The 19,033-nt window shown below is 44.3% G+C and overlaps 1 protein-coding gene across 1 annotated transcript in view; it reads right to left on the bottom strand.

Moving 5' to 3' along the window:
• Positions 1-10,228: 10,228 nt before the first annotated feature.
• ATP2A3 (ATPase sarcoplasmic/endoplasmic reticulum Ca2+ transporting 3) overlaps positions 10,229-19,033 on the bottom strand; it is a 215,013-nt gene continuing 206,208 nt past the window's right edge. Inside the window, exons 20-21 of the mRNA XM_070735166.1 lie at positions 17,221-17,338; positions 10,229-16,130 (exon numbers count right to left, since the gene is read on the bottom strand). Of these exons, the coding sequence (XP_070591267.1) occupies positions 16,117-16,130; positions 17,221-17,338 (132 nt within the window). The 3' untranslated portion in view covers positions 10,229-16,116. The remainder of the gene's footprint in view (positions 16,131-17,220; positions 17,339-19,033) is intronic.

Here is a 19,033-nt window from a genome sequence, read left to right as displayed (position 1 = left end):
TTCACACCCAGATTTCTCTTCCTAAAGAATAGCTTGGTAGTTTATTAACTCTGGTGAGCTTTCTCCAGCTCTACTGGTAAGCATTAATATTTATGCAATCTATAGAGTGGTACCTCGTCTTACGAATGCCTCTTCATACGAACTTTTCGAGATACGAACCGGGCGTTCAGGATTTTTTTGCCTCTTCTCATGAACCATTTTCGTCTTACGAACCCTTGCTTTTCTCCTGGTTGGTGCTGCTGCGAGCAGCGGCCAAAACAAGCGCTTTTAAGTTTGTAGGCTTGATGATTGCAAGGGAACTGGAGCCAGGCTTTGCCGTGCAGGGTCTCCATCCACCCCATCCCTTCCGCTACCAGCATGGCAAAGCGCCAAGGCATTGGAGGAGAGAGATCAGGTGGTGAAGGTAGCAGCGGGTGCAGGGCATTTTGGAAGAATTTGGGCATAGAACGTAGCAGCAAATCAGGGGCATATTGAAGGGAGTTCGGGCATAGAACGTAGCAGCAAGCCAGGGGCATATTGAAGAGGTTTCGGGCACGAACTTGGCAGCAAACCAGGGGCATATTGAAGAGAGTTCGGGCACGAACATAGCAGCAAACCAGGGGCACATTGAAGAGAGTTTGGGCATAGAACGTAGCAGCAAACCAGGGGCACATTGAAGAGAGTTCGGGCATAGAACGTAGCAGCAAACCAGGGGCACATTGAAGAGAGTTCAGGCATAGAACGTAGCAGCAAACCAGGGACATATTGAAGAGAGTTCGGGCATAGAACGTAGCAGCAAACCAGGGGTACATTAAAGAGAGTTCGGGCATAGAACGTAGCAGCAAATCAGGGGCATATTGAAGAGATTTCGGGCACGAACGTAGCAGCAAACCAGGGGCATCTTGAAGAGAGTTCGGGCACGAACGTAGCAGCAAACCAGGGGCATATTGAAGAGAGTTCGGGCACGAACATAGCAGCAAATCAGGGGCATATTGAAGAGAGTTCGGGCACGAACGTAGCAGCAAATCAGGGGCATATTGAAGAGATTTCGGGCACGAACGTAGCAGCAAACCAGGGGCATATTGAAGAGAGTTCGGGCACGAACATAGCAGCAAACCAGGGGCACATTGAAGAGAGTTTGGGCATAGAATGTAGCAGCAAACCAGGGACATATTGAAGAGAGTTCGGGCATAGAACGTAGCAGCAAACCAGGGGCACATTGAAGAGAGTTCGGGCATAGAACGTAGCAGCAAACCAGGGACATATTGAAGAGTTCGGGCATAGAACATAGCAGCAAACCAGGGGCACATTGAAGAGAGTTCGGGCATAGAATGTAGCAGCAAACCAGGGGCACATTGAAGAGAGTTCGGGCATAGAACGTAGCAGCAAACCAGGGGCACATTGAAGAGAGTTCGGGCATAGAACGTAGCAGCAAGCCAGGGGCATATTGAAGAGGTTTCGGGCACGAACTTGGCAGCAAACCAGGGGCATATTGAAGAGAGTTCGGGCACGAACATAGCAGCAAACCAGGGGCACATTGAAGAGAGTTTGGGCATAGAACGTAGCAGCAAACCAGGGGCACATTGAAGAGAGTTCGGGCATAGAACGTAGCAGCAAACCAGGGGCACATTGAAGAGAGTTCAGGCATAGAACGTAGCAGCAAACCAGGGACATATTGAAGAGAGTTCGGGCATAGAACGTAGCAGCAAACCAGGGGTACATTAAAGAGAGTTCGGGCATAGAACGTAGCAGCAAATCAGGGGCATATTGAAGAGATTTCGGGCACGAACGTAGCAGCAAACCAGGGGCATATTGAAGAGAGTTCGGGCACGAACGTAGCAGCAAACCAGGGGCATATTGAAGAGAGTTCGGGCACGAACATAGCAGCAAATCAGGGGCATATTGAAGAGAGTTCGGGCACGAACGTAGCAGCAAATCAGGGGCATATTGAAGAGATTTCGGGCACGAACGTAGCAGCAAACCAGGGGCATATTGAAGAGAGTTCGGGCACGAACATAGCAGCAAACCAGGGGCACATTGAAGAGAGTTTGGGCATAGAATGTAGCAGCAAACCAGGGACATATTGAAGAGAGTTCGGGCATAGAATGTAGCAGCAAACCAGGGGCACATTGAAGAGAGTTCGGGCATAGAACGTAGCAGCAAACCAGGGGCACATTGAAGAGAGTTCGGGCATAGAATGTAGCAGCAAACCAGGGGCACATTGAAGAGAGTTCGGGCATAGAACGTAGCAGCAAACCAGGGGCACATTGAAGAGAGTTCGGGCATAGAACATAGCAGCAAACCAGGGGCACATTGAAGAGAGTTCGGGCATAGAATGTAGCAGCAAACCAGGGGCACATTGAAGAGAGTTCGGGCATAGAACGTAGCAGCAAACCAGGGGCACATTGAAGAGAGTTCGGGCATAGAACGTAGCAGCAAACCAGGGGCACATTGAAGAGAGTTCGGGCATAGAACGTAGCAGCAAACCAGGGACATATTGAAGAGAGTTCAGGCATAGAACGTAGCAGCAAACCAGGGGCACCTTGAAGAGAGTTCGGGCACAGAACGTAGCAGCAAACCAGGGACATATTGAAGAGAGTTCGGGCACAGAACGTAGCAGCAAACCAGGGGCACATTGAAGAGAGTTCGGGCATAGAACGTAGCAGCAAACCAGGGACATATTGAAGAGAGTTCGGGCACAAAACGTAGCAGCAAACCAGGGGCACATTGAAGAGAGTTCGGGCATAGAACGTAGCAGCAAACCAGGGACATATTGAAGAGAGTTCGGGCACAGAACGTAGCAGCAAACCAGGGACATATTGAAGAGAGTTCGGGCACAGAACGTAGCAGCAAACCAGGGACATATTGAAGAGAGTTCGGGCATAGAACGTAGCAGCAAACCAGGGACATATTGAAGAGAGTTCGGGCATAGAACGTAGCAGCAAACCAGGGGCACATTGAAGAGAGTTCGGGCATAGAACGTAGCAGCAAACCAGGGACATATTGAAGAGTTCGGGCATAGAACATAGCAGCAAACCAGGGGCACATTGAAGAGAGTTCGGGCATAGAATGTAGCAGCAAACCAGGGGCACATTGAAGAGAGTTCGGGCATAGAACGTAGCAGCAAACCAGGGGCACATTGAAGAGAGTTCGGGCATAGAACGTAGCAGCAAACCAGGGGCACATTGAAGAGAGTTCGGGCATAGAACGTAGCAGCAAACCAGGGACATATTGAAGAGAGTTCGGGCATAGAACGTAGCAGCAAACCAGGGGCACCTTGAAGAGAGTTCGGGCACAGAACGTAGCAGCAAACCAGGGGCACATTGAAGAGAGTTCGGGCATAGAACGTAGCAGCAAGCCAGGGGCATATTGAAGAGAGTTCGGGCATAGAACGTAGCAGCAAACCAGGGGCACATTGAAGAGAGTTCGGGCATAGAACGTAGCAGCAAACCAGGGACATATTGAAGAGTTCGGGCATAGAACATAGCAGCAAACCAGGGGCACATTGAAGAGAGTTCGGGCATAGAATGTAGCAGCAAACCAGGGGCACATTGAAGAGAGTTCGGGCATAGAACGTAGCAGCAAACCAGGGGCACATTGAAGAGAGTTCGGGCATAGAACGTAGCAGCAAACCAGGGGCACATTGAAGAGAGTTCGGGCATAGAACGTAGCAGCAAACCAGGGACATATTGAAGAGAGTTCGGGCATAGAACGTAGCAGCAAACCAGGGGCACCTTGAAGAGAGTTCGGGCACAGAACGTAGCAGCAAACCAGGGACATATTGAAGAGAGTTCGGGCACAGAACGTAGCAGCAAACCAGGGGCACATTGAAGAGAGTTCGGGCATAGAACGTAGCAGCAAGCCAGGGGCATATTGAAGAGAGTTCGGGCATAGAACGTAGCAGCAAACCAGGGGCACATTGAAGAGAGTTCGGGCATAGAACGTAGCAGCAAACCAGGGACATATTGAAGAGTTCGGGCATAGAACATAGCAGCAAACCAGGGGCACATTGAAGAGAGTTCGGGCATAGAATGTAGCAGCAAACCAGGGGCACATTGAAGAGAGTTCGGGCATAGAACGTAGCAGCAAACCAGGGGCACATTGAAGAGAGTTCGGGCATAGAACGTAGCAGCAAACCAGGGGCACATTGAAGAGAGTTCGGGCATAGAACGTAGCAGCAAACCAGGGACATATTGAAGAGAGTTCGGGCATAGAACGTAGCAGCAAACCAGGGGCACCTTGAAGAGAGTTCGGGCACAGAACGTAGCAGCAAACCAGGGACATATTGAAGAGAGTTCGGGCACAGAACGTAGCAGCAAACCAGGGGCACATTGAAGAGAGTTCGGGCATAGAACGTAGCAGCAAACCAGGGACATATTGAAGAGAGTTCGGGCACAAAACGTAGCAGCAAACCAGGGGCACATTGAAGAGAGTTCGGGCATAGAACGTAGCAGCAAACCAGGGACATATTGAAGAGAGTTCGGGAACAGAACGTAGCAGCAAACCAGGGACATATTGAAGAGAGTTCGGGCACAGAACGTAGCAGCAAACCAGGGACATATTGAAGAGAGTTCGGGCATAGAACGTAGCAGCAAACCAGGGACATATTGAAGAGAGTTCGGGCATAGAACGTAGCAGCAAACCAGGGGCACATTGAAGAGAGTTCGGGCATAGAACGTAGCAGCAAACCAGGGGCACATTGAAGAGAGTTCGGGCATAGAATGTAGCAGCAAACCAGGGGCACATTGAAGAGAGTTCGGGCATAGAACGTAGCAGCAAACCAGGGGCACATTGAAGAGAGTTCGGGCATAGAACGTAGCAGCAAACCAGGGGCACATTGAAGAGAGTTCGGGCATAGAACGTAGCAGCAAACCAGGGACATATTGAAGAGAGTTCGGGCATAGAACGTAGCAGCAAACCAGGGGCACCTTGAAGAGAGTTCGGGCACAGAACGTAGCAGCAAACCAGGGACATATTGAAGAGAGTTCGGGCACAGAACGTAGCAGCAAACCAGGGGCACAGTGAAGAGAGTTCGGGCATAGAACGTAGCAGCAAGCCAGGGGCATATTGAAGAGAGTTCGGGCATAGAACGTAGCAGCAAATCAGGGGCATATTGAAGGGAGTTCGGGCATAGAACGTAGCAGCAAACCAGGGGCATATTAAAGGAGTTCGGGCATAGAACGTAGCAGCAAACCAGGGGCACATTGAAGAGAGTTCGGGCATAGAACGTAGCAGCAAACCAGGGGCACATTGAAGAGAGTTCAGGCATAGAACGTAGCAGCAAACCAGGGACATATTGAAGAGAGTTCGGGCATAGAACGTAGCAGCAAACCAGGGGCACATTGAAGAGAGTTCGGGCATAGAACGTAGCAGCAAACCAGGGGTACATTAAAGAGAGTTCGGGCATAGAACGTAGCAGCAAATCAGGGGCATATTGAAGAGATTTCGGGCACGAACGTAGCAGCAAACCAGGGGCATATTGAAGAGAGTTCGGGCACGAACGTAGCAGCAAACCAGGGGCATATTGAAGAGAGTTCGGGCACGAACATAGCAGCAAATCAGGGGCATATTGAAGAGAGTTCGGGCACGAACGTAGCAGCAAATCAGGGGCATATTGAAGAGATTTCGGGCACGAACGTAGCAGCAAACCAGGGGCATATTGAAGAGAGTTCGGGCACGAACATAGCAGCAAACCAGGGGCACATTGAAGAGAGTTTGGGCATAGAATGTAGCAGCAAACCAGGGACATATTGAAGAGAGTTCGGGCATAGAACGTAGCAGCAAACCAGGGGCACATTGAAGAGAGTCCGGCCTAGAACGTAGCAGCAAACCAGGGACATATTGAAGAGTTCGGGCATAGAACATAGCAGCAAACCAGGGGCACATTGAAGAGAGTTCGGGCATAGAATGTAGCAGCAAACCAGGGGCACATTGAAGAGAGTTCGGGCATAGAACGTAGCAGCAAACCAGGGGCACATTGAAGAGAGTTCGGGCATAGAACGTAGCAGCAAACCAGGGGCACATTGAAGAGAGTTCGGGCATAGAACGTAGCAGCAAACCAGGGACATATTGAAGAGAGTTCGGGCATAGAACGTAGCAGCAAACCAGGGGCACCTTGAAGAGAGTTCGGGCACAGAACGTAGCAGCAAACCAGGGACATATTGAAGAGAGTTCGGGCACAGAACGTAGCAGCAAACCAGGGGCACATTGAAGAGAGTTCGGGCATAGAACGTAGCAGCAAACCAGGGACATATTGAAGAGAGTTCGGGCACAGAACGTAGCAGCAAACCAGGGACATATTGAAGAGAGTTCGGGCATAGAACGTAGCAGCAAACCAGGGACATATTGAAGAGAGTTCGGGCACAAAACGTAGCAGCAAACCAGGGGCACATTGAAGAGAGTTCGGGCATAGAACGTAGCAGCAAACCAGGGACATATTGAAGAGAGTTCGGGCACAGAACGTAGCAGCAAACCAGGGACATATTGAAGAGAGTTCGGGCACAAAACGTAGCAGCAAACCAGGGGCACATTGAAGAGAGTTCGGGCATAGAACGTAGCAGCAAACCAGGGACATATTGAAGAGAGTTCGGGCACAAAACGTAGCAGCAAACCAGGGGCACATTGAAGAGAGTTCGGGCATAGAACGTAGCAGCAAACCAGGGACATATTGAAGAGAGTTCGGGCACAGAACGTAGCAGCAAACCAGGGACATATTGAAGAGAGTTCGGGCACAGAATGTAGCAGCAAACCAGGGGCACATTGAAGAGAGTTCGGGCATAGAACGTAGCAGCAAACCAGGGACATATTGAAGAGAGTTCGGGCATAGAACGTAGCAGCAAACCAGGGGCACATTGAAGAGAGTTCGGGCATAGAACGTAGCAGCAAACCAGGGACATATTGAAGAGTTCGGGCATAGAACATAGCAGCAAACCAGGGGCACATTGAAGAGAGTTCGGGCATAGAATGTAGCAGCAAACCAGGGGCACATTGAAGAGAGTTTGGGCATAGAACGTAGCAGCAAACCAGGGGCACATTGAAGAGAGTTCGGGCATAGAACGTAGCAGCAAACCAGGGGCACATTGAAGAGAGTTCGGGCACAGAACGTAGCAGCAAACCAGGGACATATTGAAGAGAGTTCGGGCATAGAACGTAGCAGCAAACCAGGGGCACCTTGAAGAGAGTTCGGGCACAGAACGTAGCAGCAAACCAGGGACATATTGAAGAGAGTTCGGGCACAGAACGTAGCAGCAAACCAGGGGCACATTGAAGAGAGTTCGGGCATAGAACGTAGCAGCAAACCAGGGACATATTGAAGAGAGTTCGGGCACAGAACGTAGCAGCAAACCAGGGGCACATTGAAGAGAGTTCGGGCATAGAACGTAGCAGCAAATCAGGGGCATATTGAAGGGAGTTCGGGCATAGAACGTAGCAGCAAACCAGGGGCATATTAAAGGAGTTCGGGCATAGAACGTAGCAGCAAACCAGGGGCACATTGAAGAGAGTTCGGGCATAGAACGTAGCAGCAAACCAGGGGCACATTGAAGAGAGTTCGGGCATAGAACGTAGCAGCAAACCAGGGGCATATTGAAGAGAGTTCGGGCATAGAACGTAGCAGCAAACCAGGGGCACATTGAAGAGAGTTCGGGCACAGAACGTAGCAGCAAACCAGGGGCACATTGAAGAGAGTTCGGGCATAGAACGTAGCAGCAAACCAGGGACATATTGAAGAGTTCGGGCATAGAACATAGCAGCAAACCAGGGGCACATTGAAGAGAGTTCGGGCATAGAATGTAGCAGCAAACCAGGGGCACATTGAAGAGAGTTCGGGCATAGAACGTAGCAGCAAACCAGGGGCACATTGAAGAGAGTTCGGGCATAGAACGTAGCAGCAAGCCAGGGGCATATTGAAGGGAGTTCGGGCATAGAACGTAGCAGCAAATCAGGGGCATATTGAAGGGAGTTCGGGCATAGAACGTAGCAGCAAACCAGGGGCATATTGAAGAGATTTCGGGCATAGAACGTAGCAGCAAATCAGGGGCATATTGAAGAGAGTTCGGGCATAGAACGTAGCAGCAAATCAGGGGCATATTGAAGGGAGTTCGGGCATAGAACGTAGCAGCAAGCCAGGGGCATATTGAAGAGATTTCGGGCATAGAACGTAGCAGCAAATCAGGGGCATATTGAAGAGAGTTCGGGCACGAACATAGCAGCAAACCAGGGGCGTATTGAAGAGATTTCAGGCACGAACGTAGCAGCAAACCAGGGGCATATTGAAGAGATTTCAGGCACGAACGTAGCAGCAAATCAGGGGCATATTGAAGAGAGTTCGGGCACAGAACGTAGCAGCAAACCAGGGGCATAGTGAAGAGAGTTCGGGCACAGAACGTAGGAGCAAACCAGGGGCATATTGAAGAGTTCGGGCACGAACGTAGCAGCAAGCCAGGGGCATATTTAAGAAAGTTCAGGCACAGAATGTTCCTTGCCTACTGCTACATTCTTTGCCCGATCTCTCTTCCAAAATGTCCCTTGCCTGCTGCTACGTTCTCCGCCCGATCTCGCTTCCAAAGTAACCTCTCGCCCGCCGCTAAGCCTTAAAGTTTTGGATTTTCCTAATTGGTTTGCGCGCATTATTCACTTTTACATTGATTCCTATGGGAAACATTGTTTCATCTTACGAACTTTTCTACATTTGAACCTGATCACGGAACGAATTAAGTTCGTAAGATGAGGTACCACTGTATTTGTATATGTATTCAACATTGATTGCATTTTGTGTTTGATGTCCATCTAGTTAACATCCTTAAAATTCTGGTTAACATGTCAACAAATCTTTGTGTTGGGATTTACTTGAATGCCTAACAGTTTATTAATATGGATAGAAAAAACTGATTATCAATGGATCCAGAACCTTAGCCCCATTCCAAGCTGTGTTAATTGATTTTAACAGAAGTACCATTGACTTCAGTTGTTTAGGTGGAAACACAACTAGACAAGACCATCATATCCAGACTCTTTCTTTGTGTCAAAATCCAAATGAAAGCATTCCATTTAGTAGGTTGAACAAATTCAAGTTACTGCCTCCCTGGCAACTGGATTTACTGTGAAGTTGCTCTTATGAAGTTGGCTTTTTCCCCTTAAAATTCAATTGAAATCTTCCTTTATTTATCATTGCATTCTGAAGGATAGGGCTGAACTTTCTATATGGTCACCTTTTGATGCTTTGAAAACTGTTATTATATCCTCCATATAAACCAGGGGTCCTCAAACTTTTTACACAGGGGGCCAGTTCACTGTCCCTCAGACTGTTGGAGGGCCGGACTATTAAAAAAATATATGAACAAATCCCTATGCACACTGCACATACCTTGTTTTAAAGTAAAAAACAAAATGGGAATGTACTATTTAGAGGGGGGAGAAGATCTGAAATTCATATATGTTTATGTTTTGTTTTTAATTTTCTTTTGTTAACATCTGATTGGCTATACAAAGTTTTCTTGGCTTATGAAAAATGTATAAAGAAATAAGGAAGCACTTTGGCATAATGGTTAATAAGTTAGAAATATAATTGGTGTTGCACTTTTTGAAGGAACATTAAGGAGGGAATTTAATTAAAAGAAAATGAATGTAACTGGATGACAAAATTAGAAAAAAAAACCTTTTGCAACTTTTTTGATGATTGATATTAGTTACTAACAAAATACCACATTTTATTCATGGAAAATTAGATGATACACTGTGTTGTTTGAATGTATGTTGAGAGAAAAATTTAAAAAAATTACCCCCACCCCCAAAACAGTCCTTCCTTCCTCTGTCCCTCCATTTCATTCTTCCTTCCTTCCTTTCTTCCTTGTTCCCTCCATTTCTCCTTCTTTCCTTCCTTCCTTCCCTCCTTCCTTCCTCTCCACTTCTCCTTCCCTCCCTCTCTTTCCCTTTTCTTTCTTTCTCTCTCTTTTCCCTGTGGTTTTGTCACTCACTGGCGGGCCGGATAAATGGCCTCAGTGGGCCGCATGTGGCCCGCGGGCCGTAGTTTGGGGACCAAATCTCTCTCTACCGTTAATATCTAACTCTAATGACTCATTATAAAACTGAACCCCCGCTAACTCTTGAATTTGTTTTCTGAATCCTTCTGGACAGAGCACTTGAGGTGGAAATATTGCACCACAAAATGGACTGGAGTTGTGAACTTCTGTATCATTTATTCATTGGATAAAGCTTTTACTATAAAGAGGGAAAAAAATCTTTCCAGCAGTTTTTCATACTGTTGATAGCTTGGTAAACCTTTTATTAGAGAGGAATTGAATTTTTGAAAGTGACACATCACGGGTGTGCGAAGTGGGGGAGGGATTGAAAAGTAGGATAGAAAATGTTTTATTAAACTAGTTTAATTGCTCTCAAAAAATTACTGAAAAGCCAAAGATTTCACCAAAAGAACAAAAGAAACACGACACATTTAGAAAGTGAAGAATATGTTTTCTTTCTGTTTCTTAAAACTTTCTTGTAACCACATATACCTATAAAGGTGATCTTTTTGCCAAAGCTTCATATTAAAACTTCTTGATTACAAGTATATATTAAATACATTAACAACATTTCATGCAAGATTTTTTTTTCCTGTACAGCTCAACCAGCTCAGTAGTATATTCAAATCTATACATTCCCAAAGACTTAACAAAGTTCCCTACCTTGGAAATATTTTATACAATGCTGGTGATAAGGAAGAAAGGTGGTGTGTGATTTCTAAAGGATTATCATCTTAAATAATATCTGTGAATTAGCTGAAAATTAGCTCTCTTTCTTTTCAACGGATGGAAATTTTAGGATTTTGTCAAGCTGTTCATTAAAATGCTTTCTTTTCCTTTTTGAAAAAAGAACTTGAATTGTGAGAGCGGGGGTCATTTGATCTTGCAAAGATCGCATGGACAGTGTCATTCAAGAAGAATGGAAGAAAAACCTGTTCAATTTACAACATAATATGTATATACTTTCCCCGCCCGGACACAAAACCATAAATGTAAAAAATGTCAATATTTGCACATTCCCCAAAGTTTTGATGCAGTCCAGCAATTTAAGAAAATATGTGCAAAAACATGCATATTGGGAGAAAGTGTACAAAAATGTTCTTATGGAATTTTGATTAAAATATTCACCAGGATTAAATAAACATGATACTACAGCAAGAAACCAAATGAAATCAGAAGTGACAAGTTTACCCATCCCCTATTCAGCCTATGTACAGAGGCATTATTTCCTGGAATATCGGCATACGGTAAGATAAATAAATATATCACGTTTTGTCCATATTAGATACAGGTTTAAGTATCCTATTTTTTAATTTCATCAGTGACTGTAGGTTTTCTTGTTTTTAGACAAGATGGTGAGAACTTTTGATATAAAGAGAACTGCAGAAAAGATTCTCCACTTTCGATTTTGAATAGAAATTGGCCCTTTGGGAACAGAAGTTATCCCTGCTCTAAACAAGGTGGCTTAAAACAGCTGGAGGAAAAACAAGGTTATCAAAAGGAAGATATCAGGAACAGAAATCAAAGCTTATTCAACAGGTGGCATCAACCTTTTGAAGCAGGGCTTCTGTGTCTTGAACATAACATAACTGTGATTTATATTTCCTGCGGCATGACAGATATAGACCTCATGAAATACAATTCTTATTAACAAAGAGGTAGAGGGATTAGGAAACTTCATCTAGCAAAATATTTTATTACTGAATGCCCTCACACTTATGCATAATTCAGAGTTCTCCTGCCTTCTGCTCCGGGGGCCTCTGAAACTCATATTCAACCCCCCCCACCCCCCCAATATCTGTAGAAACATATAAAACAGAGGTAGGCAATCATAACCACCAACTTAATTTTTCTTTTTCATCACTATAGACACAACTGCCTTGATTAAAATAACTTCCTGGACCTTTACTGCTGTTAATAAGAAGATTGATTGGATAAGCAATTTAAGATTTTTTTTAAGGGAAATTTTGGAATCTGTTTTTGAAAAAAAAAAAAGCATTGCCAGGAGATTAAAAAAAAACTTCATACAGCATGGATACAGCATCTTCTTTTCCCCTTCAAAAGGAATGATGTAAAATTATGAAAGTGGGACAGAGCTCCGCATACTTCAAACCAAACCTCTGCCCACATACGAAAACATGGAAGTGCCAGAGAAAGATCCCTGAGTTGGCGCAGCAAATGTCTAGAGATTTATACGATGCCTTGCTGGCTTCACGGTTAACTGCCCTCTCCCTATTCAGTAACACAAACAGCACATTTAAAGTGGAACGAAGCTCATGTAAACTCAATGCCACTCCTTCAGAGAAATAATCAAGCGAGCAAACCAATCACACAGAGACAAATAATCCAGGGAACAGAAGCTCTGTCGCGTGCAGATAATTCCTTCCTCTGCTGCTCTGTCATATTTCGTTTTCCAGGTGTTTTTAGATCAAAAGCGAGAATAGATTGAAGTTGGCTTAAATGCACAGTGCAAACATACCTTTAAAGCTCAATATATTAACTAGCCTCGGGAAGCATCTATTTCAATATGCCGAAACATACGACAGCCGTAAGAACTTGGAAGCAAAAAAAGAAATAAGGAAAATAGTTTGGGGCTTTTGTCCTCTTACACAAATATGTCCTGTCCCTTTAATGTTGTCATCATTTTGTTCCCAGCCCCAATGACATATTCTTAAGCCATCCTTAAATACAGTGGTGCCAAAGTGGCATTTTCCTCCCTACTTAATGTCCGTCAAGCTTTATCATTTTCCAGGAAAGCAGATATTTGCCAGTGATGGAAAAAAGAGGCGAGTCAGTATTCTGTCTGTTTTCTGCTGACTAGGATATGGGTAGGAAGCATTTCAACCACAGTGAGTAAAGGCCTTTAGAATCCTCTAAAGTGACCTGCCTTTAGAAGAAGGAGGAGGAGAAGAAGAAAAGAAGTAGAAGAAGAAGGAGAAGGAGAAGGAGGAGAAGGTGAAGGAGGAGAAGGAGAAGAAGAAGGAGGGGGAGGGGGAGGAGGAAGAGGGGGAGGAGAAGGAGGAGGAGGAGAAGGAGAAGAAGAAGGAGGAGGAGGAGGAAGAGGGGGAGGAGGAGAAGGAGAAGAAGAAGAAGAAGAAGAAGAAGAAGAAGAAGAAGAAGAAGAAGAAGAAGAAGAAGAAGAAGAAGTGAACTCAATGTACACTGCATGGTTAAATATTGATGGAGATTCTCAGTCACCTAAGTTACAATTGTCCCAAAGGTGCATTTTCAAGAGGCAACAACTAGACTTCCTTTGTTTTTCCTCGAGGAGGTTTGGCTTTGCATCTAAGAAGCTTGAACTGAACTGGAGAAGCTTCTTGGATCAGAAGTGAAACATCTTCAAGGAAAAACGAAGAAATTCCAGTTGACTCTTGAAAACGCACCTTTGGGACCCTGGATGATTAGTGTATGAAGCTGGAGTAGTCCCCCTCAATCATGGAAGCTTGACTTTGGGACAATCATTATCTTGCAACTCAGCCCAGCCCCTCAAAAGACTGTTGTTGACAGAGTAAATTTGAGAAGCTCATGTAAGCTCTCTTGCAATGCTGGAGGAAAGTTGAGAGAGAGGTCTAATAATTATCCTTCTCCTCCATAATCATAATCCACTCTTAGGTATTGTTCTTAACAAAAATGCCATCAGGCAGGACATAATATTATTAATATTACTGTATTACCTATCTTTTTTCCCCTTGGATATGTTGCACAAACAGCCTTCAAGAGGACCATTCTGAAATCTCATCTTCTTTCCAAAGACTGGAGTTCATCATTTGTGATTCTCCATGTACATACATTGCTGCTGTTGTAAGAATAACCACCTAAAAGTGTGGAAGCTTTCCATGGAAATCCATGGTTAGACATTCAAATCAGGCACTCGTGCCATCAAATCTCCCCTGGTACATCTGCCAGTGTTATGGATTACACAGATCACAGTTCTAGGCACGTGGCCTGAAAAACAGCCAGGTTTGATAAGTAATGTGAATGCAAACTCTTGCCCCAAATAAAGACATTTGCACGCCTTAAATCTTCGAGGACCACAAACTAAATCGCATAAATGTCCCATGTCTTTTAGGATATTGCTCTGGTCTTTTACCATATCATTCATGAATTTTATCTGGACCTTCTCAGTGCAAGATTCTTGGTTTTCTTCTTGAGAGATCTATTAAGAATAAATGTCTATGGGGATTCTCCAGTCTTCCAGGTCATGGTTGTCCCAAAGGTGCTTTTTTCAAGAGGCAACTGGACTTTGTATTTTTTTTCCTTTCAAGATATTTCATCCAGAGCTGAAGATGTTGCTTGGGTGAGAAATAAAACATCTTCAAAGAAAAAACGGAAAGTCCACTTGCCCCTTGAAAAAAGCACCTTTGGGATGTTAAGAATAAACAATACAGAGGGAAAGTTGACACTTAAATTCATACTGCCCCCTTTTCAGGAAGTAACTATTATGATTATTCTGATTTTATGGCACCCCCAATTATAACTTTGAAATCCACTCTGGACAGAAACTAATACTAGCCAAGATGAATTAATAGTTTAATACTGTGGATTTACCAACCACTTCCAGCAGACGTGGTTGGTAAATCCACAGTAACTGAATTTAAACATGCCTGGGATAAACATCCATCCATCCTAAGATAAAATACAGGAAATAGTATAAGGGTAGACTAGATGGACCATGAGGTCTTTTTCTGCCGTCACTCTTCTATGTTTCTAGTTTGCCCAAAGATAGCTTCTCAGTTCAGGGGCAAAATATTTCAGGTTTTTTTTAATAGGAGTGCACAGAGTCAGCCTCCAATATCTCCAGTTAAAAAAGATTTCGGGCAGCAAGTGAGAAAAACAATAGCTCACACAATTGTGCTACCAGTCAGATAGTCTAAATTATGGGTGCCCAACCTTTTGGCATGCCTAATCCACAAATGAATGCAGAGGAATTCTCTTGGGCTGCATACAAAACATGTAACGTAGTTACTGTATACAAAATATTGTTAAAAACCACATAATAATGTTAAAGGTTTATGTTCCTATTGGGCTGCATTACAACCTGTCCCAGGTTACGTGCGGCCTGTGGGCTGCAGATTGGACACACCTGTGCTAAATGGATCAATGAGTTGACTTCTGATGAGACATCTCCATCTACTTATGGTCTGCAATCACACAAACATGGATAGATATGTCTCCAGACAATACCTTATATACAAAGGGTTTTCCCCCCTATGAATAAATAATTGATATAAGAGAGAAATGGCAAAACTAAAATCTTTCTTTCAAAATACCAGTTTTCCACACTCAATTCAACTTTCTGGTATAGAAGAAGCTGGAGGTCCTCCTCCATACAACAAACCTATGAAAAAGATGGTGGGAGAAACAGTTTCCCACAAGAACAAAACCAGGCAGAAGTAGATGGTTAAGGGTATATTGAACCTTTCTACCCTCTTTCTCATAATAAGCCTGCGAGCAAAATTGTTGCAGCCATCTTCTACTTCTAGAATTTAGGCATCTACGCAAAGCCAAGCATTGTTTCAGCAGCCAGTCTCCAGTAAGATATGATGAATATACAGTAGCCAATCAGGTGATCAAACATATTTCTAAAAAAAATCTGATTGGCTACCTCAAGTCATGTGGTGTTTTCTGTCTCTTATAAAATCTGACAGGACTGTGTCAAAGAGGATCTTGTGGGTGAAGGATCCCACCAGGGGCAACATCTGACAAGCATCACAGAATAGCTCACACACAATTGCTTGTTTCAAAAGAAAAATGCAGTTCTTAGGGTGCCGAAAAAAGGAGATTATTTTTTTTAAAAAAGGAATTAAATCTTCAGAAGCAGATCTCTAAAAGTTTGCCTCCATTAAAAAGCAAGTGTTACCCTCTCTCCCCAGCCATAATTTAACTGTCCAGTATTTGCACAACTATATACAGAGAAAAGAATAACGCAGCTACATAACAAAACTAAAAAGAAAAAGAAAAGAAAAATATCAGTTTTTTCATTTCTTTTCACAATTCACCCGCATTAAGTCCGAGACTTCAAAAACATGCATATTCCTTGATGTCTTTTGGAAATGTTCAAGCATGCAATTTCTTCAGTCCCAGGTAAGAGTTTACGATTCATCTTGCGGAGTGCTGGTCATTTCTCTTTGCCTGGGAATAGGGACAAAGGAAAGAACATTTTTTAAAAAATAAATAGCATTTGTATTGACCTTTCCTTAACTCGGTGTTTCTCAATTATTTTCTGTTACGCCCCTCTTAGGAAGAAGTAAACACAACTCTCCACCCGGACGATTGTTTGCAATATTCAGCACATTTTCACTGAAAAAATATTAAGCGCCTTATCAGCGTGATTGGGGTGTAATGTGTTTAAGTGACATCTTAATTTATTTGGCTTCATGCTGTCCACTGCCAACATTTTTAGACACAGTAAACATAGCGGTCTTTCCTCGTCTCTCACCGTAGTCACAGTGAAGACAAATCATATTTCCTCACCTTAGCTTTTGTGAGACTTATGTTTGTCTCATTATCTTTAACTTCGGCATGCGTGGAAGCAAAAAACTGCGCCGAAACATGGGCGCACCTGCGTCTCCGCACGCAATTTTGCTACCTGCACAGGTAGAGTAGCATAATAGGCTACAAGAATGGTGGAAGGTCTTAAGCATAAAACGTATCAGGAAAGACTTAATGAACTCAATCTGTATAGTCTGGAGGACAGAAGGAAAAGGGGGGACATGATCGAAACATTTAAATATGTTAAAGGGTTAAATAAGGTTCAGGAGGGAAGTGTTTTTAATAGGAAAGTGAACACAAGAACAAGGGGACACAATCTGAAGTTAGTTGGGGGGGAAATCAAAAGCAACATGAGAAAATATTATTTTACTGAAAGAGTAGTAGATCCTTGGAACAAACTTCCAGTAGACGTGGTTGATAAATCCACAGTAACTGAGTTTAAACATGCCTGGGATAAACATATATCCATCCTAAAATAAAATACAGGAAATAGCATAAGGGCAGACTAGATGGACCATGAGGTCTTTTTCTGCCGTCAGTCTTCTATGTTTCTATGTTTCTAATTGCACTGGATTCTGCTAGCACTCAGAGCAAACAGATATCAGCGCTCCACCTTAGCAGCCCACCTCTGTGTGTCTTCTACTTTTGCAATGCAAGCTGTGCCTTACGTCAACACAATTAACAAGCTGCAAAACAGACGGGCAATCCCGCTATGAGGGCACTCACTCACCTTCTAAATGGTTACGGGAGAGATACTTCAAGCCTTCATCCAACAGGATAACCGGCAAAGAGATTTCCAACACTTTCTCCCATTGAGGCCAGCTAAGTGGGGTGACCTGAAAGATCAGCTGCAAGATAAGAAAATGATGCAGATTACGGTTTTTGCCTTTCCTCAAGAGCCGTGGTGGCGCAGTGGTTAGAATGCAGTATTGCGGGCTAATTCTGCCGACTGCCGGCAGTTCAATGCTAACTGGTTCAAGGTTGATTCAGCCTTCCGCCCTTCCGAGGTTGGTAAAATGAGGACCCAGGGTGTTGGGGGAAATTGGCTGACTCTGTAAACCGCTTAGAGAGGGCTGTAAAGCACTGAAGCGGTATGTAAGTCTACGTGCTATTGCTATCTTCAAAACTCAAGCCTGGGAATGTTTCTATAGTGTTCCAAAGAGAATAACCCGAAGGACACTTAAGTCATGCTGAAGTAGCAAGAAATTTCAGGACGGGCATCATTTTGGAATCAGGAAGAATATGTAACTTTTTGGGGAAGAGTTTGCCTCACCCACCCCCAAACCATGTGCAGCTACTGTTCATTTGCAGCTACTGTTCATTTGCATTTTGACATTCTTTTGTTGTTTCAGACCAATGTTTCTCAACCTTACCAACTTTACCAACTTACAGCCGCCCCGAGTCTACGGAAAGGGGCGGCATACAAATCTAATTAATTAATAAACAAACAAACAAACAAACAAACAAACTTTAAGACTGATGGAAATTACTACCAGAATTCCCCAAGGCAGCCATTCTGACTGGGGAACTCTGGGAGTTGAAGTCTACAATCTTAAATTTGCAAAGGTTGAAGAAGACTGCTTTAGATTCTCGTTTCTGTGTGTTTTCTGCTTCAAAAAGGGAGGACACCCTGCTGCTGATTTTTGGAAATGTTAGTACAGTGGTACCTTGACATACGAGTTTAATTCGTTCTAGACCCAAGCTCGTAAGTCGATCAACTCTCATCTCGAACGAATGCCTTTAGACTTTGATTTTCGCGCCCAGATAACCAGAAGCAAGGATTCTTGCGCCACCTAGTGGAAGCTCGGCTCGTATCCCGAATTTGAGCTCGGGTGTCGAACAGAAATTTTGCTTGTGTCGTGGCTCGTAACTTGGAATACTCGCATGTAGAGCAGCTCGTATCTAGAGGTACTACTGTATCTGAATTCCCCCAACTGTGATCTTAAATCCTGGGATTCTGGGATCCTGAAACCAATATTAATTTTATTTATTTTTATTTATTAATTAGATTTCTGTGCCACCCTATTCCTCAGACTCGGGGCGGCTCACAACAAGCATGTAGAAATCTAAATTTAAAAACATACTAAAATCCCAATATCTTTTTTTAAAAATCCAGTCACTCTTGTTCAGGCAAACAAGCATGAATTCATTTGTTGGCGGAGCCTGAATGTTGGTTTTAGTGGCTCCAAGCCTGCTGACAAAGATAGGTCTTTAAACTCTTGCAAAAGGCGGGGAGGGTGGGGGCAGTGCGAATCTCTGGAGGGAGTTGGTTCCAGAGGGCTGGGGCCGCCACAGAAAAGGCTCTTCCCCTAGGCCCTCCAGGCAACATTGTCTAGTTGATGGGACCTGGGGAAGGCTGGCTCTGTGGGACCTGACCGGCCGCTGAGATTTATGCGGCAGAAGACGATCCCATAAGCAATCTGTTCCGATGACATGTAGGGCTTTATAGACCATAACCAACACTTTGAATTGTGTTCAGAAACCAATCAGCAACCAAATGCAGTTAGCAGAGTGCTGCAGAGACATGGGCATACTTCGGGAGG

This window comes from Erythrolamprus reginae, chromosome 1, assembly GCF_031021105.1.
Source record: "Erythrolamprus reginae isolate rEryReg1 chromosome 1, rEryReg1.hap1, whole genome shotgun sequence".
NCBI classification, from domain to species: domain Eukaryota; kingdom Metazoa; phylum Chordata; class Lepidosauria; order Squamata; family Dipsadidae; genus Erythrolamprus; species Erythrolamprus reginae.
This window is presented reverse-complemented; position numbering and strand designations above follow the sequence as displayed.